The sequence below is a fragment of the Montipora capricornis genome, chromosome 2, assembly GCF_036669925.1.
Source record: "Montipora capricornis isolate CH-2021 chromosome 2, ASM3666992v2, whole genome shotgun sequence".
Taxonomy (NCBI): Eukaryota; Metazoa; Cnidaria; class Anthozoa; order Scleractinia; family Acroporidae; genus Montipora; species Montipora capricornis.
In genome coordinates, this window is record NC_090884.1 from 18,884,292 (window position 1) to 18,891,791 (window position 7,500).

The 7,500-nt window shown below is 36.6% G+C and overlaps 1 protein-coding gene and 1 pseudogene across 1 annotated transcript in view; both read right to left on the reverse strand.

The window, feature by feature from the left end:
• The window catches only part of LOC138039004 (IQ domain-containing protein H-like), a 182,280-nt gene that overhangs the window by 50,447 nt on the left and 124,333 nt on the right, over positions 1 to 7,500 (reverse strand). The window contains exons 21-22 of the mRNA XM_068885137.1: positions 7,218 to 7,301; positions 6,935 to 7,137 (exon numbers count right to left, since the gene is read on the reverse strand). Of these exons, the coding sequence (XP_068741238.1) occupies positions 6,935 to 7,137; positions 7,218 to 7,301 (287 nt within the window). The remainder of the gene's footprint in view (positions 1 to 6,934; positions 7,138 to 7,217; positions 7,302 to 7,500) is intronic.
• On the reverse strand, positions 3,063 to 4,242 carry LOC138038274 (uncharacterized; annotated as a pseudogene).

The window sequence follows — 7,500 nt, forward strand, 5'->3', positions numbered from 1 at the left end:
AGCAGGTTAGGTCCTGATGTATTTTCAGGTTAAGATGCTGATGTTGGAATACAAATAGTTACAGAAAAAGTCATTTGGGCACAACGTTTTTTCTTTTTTACGTGAATTAGCATCTGATTATTTATGCTCCGCATGTATGACCATTTTGTTCAATTACGCATTGTAGTTACTTCAAACAACTCCTTTGAGGTTGTTTGAAGTAATTATAATCCACTTATAATCAGGCACTGCAATTAGTTGATGTGAACCCATTTCATATTTAATTACGTGGGATGCGTAGGCAGACCACGTAGACAGTTTTGTCGTCATCGTAGTCTCATATGGCAATTAGCCACGTGCTTTTGCTTGTCACTGAAGTTAAGCCCTGTTGGCCGGGGTTACTACTCGGATGGGTGACCTCCTGTGGAATCGGTGTTGTTGCCTATTTTTCTGGTCGTCTTTTTTCGATTTTATTCCTGTATTTTAAGGCACCAATGCCAAATAGTGCGGCTAGCTGATCAGCCACAGTCCTCTTTCTAAACGTGCTCATTTGTTGCAGAAAACCTTTTACGTAACGATTTCATTCTCACAGCGCCGTGACATAGTGAAGTATTTGAATGATTGAAAAGAGATTGATTTGTTCCGTTCAATGCTTTAGTTTCGTGTTTTCAACTGTGAATAATTTACATTCCAGTCTAGTGTGACAAGCTTCGTAATCTTTGTATCTGTCCTAACGAAAAGATAACGAAAAGCAAACGCTTGACTGTTTTAATTGCCTTCGATGATTCACACAATATTAATTAACTATTTGATAAAGTGGACAGATGATGTATGAGGCAGAACAGTTCCGGCTGTGTCTGTTCTCTCGAGAAGCGATCATTAGGGTTTTTTGGTTTCGTTTTTGATAGTTTTTTGTTCAGCTCGAGTGCAGAATCATGACGAACTTTGGTAGTTTCTGAGAACTATTTGCTACTTGTGGCTTTTTTTGAGTTTTGAATCGATGATAGAGAGAGTTTTGGAGATTTGAACCCGGACTGGACTACTGGATTTAAGCTTTTTTTAAACGAGATTTCAAGTTGTTGTGAAACGTATGGTACCAAGTTACTCCAAACTGAAATCACGATTATGGAATTGTAAACTTAACACTTTGGACTAGACTTTGGAACACGCATTTACGGGATTTTAGGTTTTTGAGCATTGAGAGAAATGGAGTACAGATGTTGTCTTCTTGTCTTCGCCACGGCAACTCTTTCTCTCTTCGCCACGGCAGATTAAAACAGTTTGCAAGGAAATAAACCAGGAATACCGAACCAAACTTCGAACAGAGGATGATAAGTTGTTGAACTGTGATTTGTAATAAATTTTTCGGATGATTAAGAACTGATCTTGCAATTTGTGGGTGAACAGAATCAAGGAAGCAAGTAAAACTGTGGGATCTGAATAATGTATCTTTCAAATAAAGAAATAACTAAATAAATAAATAAATAAATAATCCCGTATCCTGATAACCCCTAATAGCACTTCGTTGTTTGCATTTGCAAATTTAGTAACATTAATAATAAGACTGAGTTTTTTTACAACAAACAACTTCAAGTTAAATTACAGATTTATCTTTCTGGTAATTTCTCGCCATTTTCCAAAGTTTACCTGTAGTTGAAGTTTACTGTAACTGGCAATTTGTGTTAAATGCTTGTGCATCCCACGGAAACGCCCTTATAGGCGTCTTGTTCGATTATAATTCGATCATAATCGAGGCCTAATTTTTGCAATTGCGTAATTGCAAATTGCAAAAAAAATTGCAATATGCAATTGCAAAAATTGAGTTCATAACTGTGAGGATCATAGCTTCACTTGATTTCATATCCGCAGTTCATATATGATCCATTTCATATATCATTTCATCATAAATCCAGAAACTGTAAAGAAGTAAAAGTTTGATGCTTTTGGAAATCTTTTGGGGGTTGACAAGGTTCATCCCTTATTAGCCTCAATTGGTTCACTCCAGATTTATCGCCCTCTCAAACAATCAACTTATCTATCCGCCAAGGTATTTTTCCGGAAAGCACGGAAATAGCAAACGTTTATTCCTATATTTAAACAAGGTTCTCGATTTTTGTGTGTTAATTATCGCCTTTTATCATTACTTCCTGTATTTAGCAAAATATTTGAAAAATGTACTTAATCAAATATGTCTTTTTCCTTGTTACTGAAGATATCTTCATTCCAAATTTCGGCCACGTAGAAATACAATTGGCTGTTCAGTCGATTTAATAGAAGAAATTACAGCCTCCCTTGATAAAGGTGCCTATGTACTTTCTTTGTTTCTCAACTTTTGATACTGTGAATCATTACTCTGAAATTCAGAACAGAGCAAATAGTTGGTATTGATATGTAAGTAAGGTTATGAGTATGTTCACATCGCATGCCTATATTCATGTAGTTCGACCATGTGCTGAATGTAAGATGACGATTGTTTATTAAATTGTTTGTTGTGTTCAATCCTCGCCTGAATTATCCACCTTATGGGGTAAATGGTGGCAGTGGTCCAGACAGTTCAGAATTCAACCCCAACTAGAGGTGACGTATCAGAGAATTACAAGCGAGGGAAAGGTCAAACGGAGGTGTACTTGGCCGCTTATGGTTCATCCGCAAAGGATGGAAAGGTACAAAGCGCGATCATTTTGAACTGTGCGGGTCCTCGAGTGTTAGAAGTGTATGGCACCATCGCATGGGAAAGTGACGATGAAAAACTTAAGCCGGATTAAGTACTGGAAGCCTTAGAGAACTAATGTTATCCAAGAGACAATGAAGTCCTCGAGTCGCATAGGTTTTCCAACACTCCATACCAAGAGCCGTTTGACAAATTCCTTACGGGGCTCAAAACGAGTGCAGGGTCCTGCAATTTTCATGAGAAAGACAGAATAGTGAGAGATGAAGGTGTGTTAACTGTGACTGAAAAACTTCAAGAATTACTCCTTAGGGTGGATAGTTTGATACTCGAGATAGCAGTAAAAGTCTGTAGAGATTATGAACAGTCAACCAAGCAAGTTAAGCAGTTTAGAGACAACTCAAACCCCTCCAATTCATCCACAAAAGTGAACAAAGTGGTTAAAAACCTGATCCAAGAGTCCCTCGCAGTAAAAACCCTGAAGGTGGCAACAGGCATGCGAAGAAAGGCAATGAAGGCAATGAAAGGCAAAAGAAAGAAAGGCAATGAAGATTTCAGGAAACTCCCCTGATAGTATCGACTCATTTTATATTTCAGTGAAGGGTGCAGAGAGCTGTCCACTTGCAAGTTTAATAAGTTTGTTAGGAACATTTAGGGATGCTTTATTTTCTTTTAGTCCAGCAAATAATGTAGATACTTGTGTTTGGATTACTGGAGCAAGATAAAAACTGTTTGATGGTGTAGATTCTATGTATTTCAAGGGGTCTGTATGATCAGTTTTGATTTCCTTTGCTAAAGTTGGCCCAATATTTACAAAGAAGTCATTGAATAATTCAGCAATATCCTTTTCTTGTGTAAAAGTCCTGTTATTGTGAATAATTCTCGTGGGGAGAGTTTGACCTTTAGTTTTCCTTTTAATAAGGGTGCCAATAAGTTTCCAAGTTTGCTTAAGGTTGTCTTTGTACTTTAAAAATTACATACCATAATATTCTGTCTTAATTTTATTCTTAAGATGTGAAAGAATGGCTGCGTAATGCTTATATTCCCCGATTTTTTGTAAGTCCTTGCTTAGGAAATGTGTTCCGTACATTTTCTGTTTCCTTTTTACCGATTTTAGGATACCCTTAGTGAGCCATGGTTTATTAAGTTGCCTTTGCTTGCTTTGGCTAGCCAGCTTCACGGGCGCATGTTTATCTACAATCTTATTCAGGGTATTCATTGCCTCTTGTACCTTTTCATTTAGATTCTTTTCTGGGTTGAGGATTTCATGCCAATTTATCAGTTTTATATCATCTAAGTATAGATCCTTGTAAAATTTAGAATAGTCTCGAAAATATTTTTTGTTACTATTATATTCCGTATAGGTTGGGTTCTAACTATGCAAAAATTGGGAGATGATCTGTTATATCAACTGTCAGAATTCCTGCTGTAAAATTTTGTAAACAATTTGTATATATATGATCAATGAGTGTTGCTGTATGATCAGTAAGCCTGGTAGGTTTAGTAATGATCGGCAAGATGTTATTAGCATAAAGCATATCTAAGAAGTCTTCAGTTTGGGTAAGTTCACTAAATTTCAGGAAATTTATATTCATATCTCCAAAGATGTAAATTTCGTGTCTATTGGGATTAATTGTTTTGTTATATCATTTAGTTGGTTGCGAAACTGTTCTAAATTTCAGGTGGGATGCTTATAAATACAGCCTATTATCATCTTCTTTTTACCTTCACCAGTATCAATTTCTGCCCAGCAGGATTCAACTAGTGCTAAATCAAATTTAATGTTAGGCCTTGGTACAGCTGTAAGATCAGTAGCTATGTATAAAGCAGCTCCGCCTGCATTTGTTGGCGAGTCCGTGTGAAAAAAATTATAGCCTCTGATATTAACATTAGAAATAGATTTCTCACCTAGTTTAGTTTCAGTAATTCCAAGTATATCCAGCTTAGAGTCAAGGGAGCATAATAATTCTTCCAATAGATTTAGGTTTTTAGATAAACTTCTAATATTGCAATGAAGAATTGAAAAAGATTTTACATCTAAATTGTCTAGCATTTTATTAAAACCACAGACTGAATAATATCCTGAGAAAGGGGTATTTAACATTAGATCTGGGTCGCACTCGTCGAATTTATTTGGATTTGGGAAGAGATCGTAAAGGTCAAGATCATGGCGCCCATCAGGCCAGTTGCCAACCATAGCATTAAATTCCCTATCAGTTAAATCATAAAATGGTAAACAACTACTTACGTTTTCCTGGTAATCAGCCATATTTACCTCCGCAATTAGTTGAAAGAAGCCCTTAAACTGATAACTAATTAATTAGACTGATCAAGCAACTCTTCGAATTCCTCATGGGTTACAAAACATTTCGTAGTAGAGCTCTCCGTTTTCTTCAGCAGTATTTTACCATTGGCCGTCCAAATAAACTTGTAGTTGTGTTCGCGCTTGAATTGTAAAATTCTGCCCAGTAGTCGTTTTCTGTATGGCGTTAAACTTTCGTTGACATGGATTTGTGCTTTATGACTTACAACCACAGATTCTGGCTGGCAAACGGGAGATCTTTAGCCCGCTTGGATTTTACGTTTTTCCTCTTGCTGTAGATTTCATCCCTTTTCTCTCTTCGAGTGAATTTAACAATTAGTCGGTCTTTCACTTTCTTCGTTGGCGGTAAACGATGAGCAATCGATATATCGTTTACATTGAGATCTACTCCCATAATTTCAGACACTTCTTTCACCAGCAACGCTGGGTTGTCGTTAGGTACGACTGGAATACCGGTTATTTCCAGAGAGTCCCTTTGCGCGTACTGCTCGAGTTCAACCAACTTGACCTCCACACTATAACCATCGTTGCGAAGCTTGTTTATGTCTTCCTCGATCTCTTGAACTTGGCTTTTCAGCCCCTCGTTTTGTTCTTTTAAGTTCGTGATCGTCGATATCACAGTGTCGTATTGCTTTGAAATAAAATTTTGGGACTTTTCAATTTCGTCAAACCTTTTATTGAGGTAGAGGAGACGAGTTTCCTTGCGGATTTCCTTTCGGATATTAGGAAGAAATTCTTGTGTCCACAACTCTTTTAAACTTTCTACAGTTAAATTCATTCTTGAGATTAAATTCTATATAGTTAGACTCTGTAAAAAACTCTGTATAAACTCGCACCCGACGACGTTCTCACACCCGAACTTGACCTTGACCTTGACCTTTTCATCTTTTTTTCTTGGAGGTGATGTAAACTGCCTCACTACCGCAAATTCTGTCTACAACTGTCTCAACCAAAGCGTTGCTTCATGTCGTCAAAGGTGGCTGCCATTTTCGAAATCACGTGAAAGTTAAATATAAAGCCAACCATTATGCAATCTCAGTTGCTTTGATGGTTCAGTGGAAACTCACTAGCTCCCGAGGAACGATGGACCGAGTTTGAGGCACAAGGGCTCCGGGTGTATCATACGGGATTCTTATCAACAGGTAAATCTACTAACCATGCGGTATGCACATTTGTGACTACAAAGAAAAATATGACGAAAAAAAAAAACGAAAAATTCAACTGGTTTTTAGACATTGTCTGCCAAATTAAATTAGAAAATACTTATACTGCTTCATTGGCACGGACTTGCTCTGTATATCTCACTTGTGTAACATTTATTAATTTTCCCTCATTTTACCCTACTTTTTTATATAAGGTTAAACAAATACTTAAATATCGCACTTTTCTTTATTATTACGTCTTTTGTTTCTTTTATTTCATGATGATTATCAACTTTTCACTGTTGTAGTAGTAATCTAGCGAACTGAGGCACAATATTAGTTAGCCTAGATGTGCCCCTCTCCTCTCCGTGTAATTTTTTTTTTCAAATACTAACCTTATTTTCTGAATTATTTACATGAAGTGGAGAAATTAAATATAAAAAATACACAAAATAAATTGCATTCGATTTAACTTTTAGGTATTGTTTCGTATTGAACGAGTAGGTGCACTATTTCATTTGTTTTTCTCAGATTATACGTACATGTGTATAGGCCACTTCGGAAAATACCATAATACTCTTTGTTTGTCCCTCAAATTTTGCATAAGCATTGTTTCCAGTTTCTCTTGGGACTTACAATGGAAGAGAAACTTACAATGGTCCCAAGAGAAAACAAAAACAATGCTTATGCAAAATTTGGGGGACAAACAAAGAGTATTATGGCATTTTCCGAAGTGGCCTGTTGCATTGTTCATGAATATGTCCACGGAAAAATAAAGGATACATGTATCAGTCTATCTATGTTATAAAGTAACACACCAACCGGAAACCTGTCCACTGCATCAGGTACTACAATTTTGTAGCGGTTTTCAATGTTGTCTTTGTCTTCTTCATTTGGAGTTGATTTAGAGCCACAATCATCTGTGTCCAGTCTCTGCGCTTTCATACCAAGGAGTTTGTTGTAATACTGATATACTTCATCATTTAGCTCCACAGGACTCACATAAATAACTGTAACTTGAGCATCTAGTAAGAAACAAAATGCAGAAGGGAGCAATGTATTGATGTACAGACATAGAACAAAAAAACAAAGTTCCTCAGCTAACCAATTATGTCACACAGTCTTGCCATCTGTAGGTTTTGAAGAATATTCATTTCACTAAGTCCATCTCTGATGTGCTGGGGATATCCTACAAAAACAAAATTATTCTTCATTTATAACTGTTTGTAGGTAAATGCAACCAAAGTAAATGGACAGGTTAGGCAAAAATAATAGACAAGGAATTATCATCAGGAGGAAACACTAGGAAACGAAATTCATCACTTCAAATTTGATACTGATGAGTGAGAAAACTACTGGTATCAGTACCTGCATATTACCTAATATAA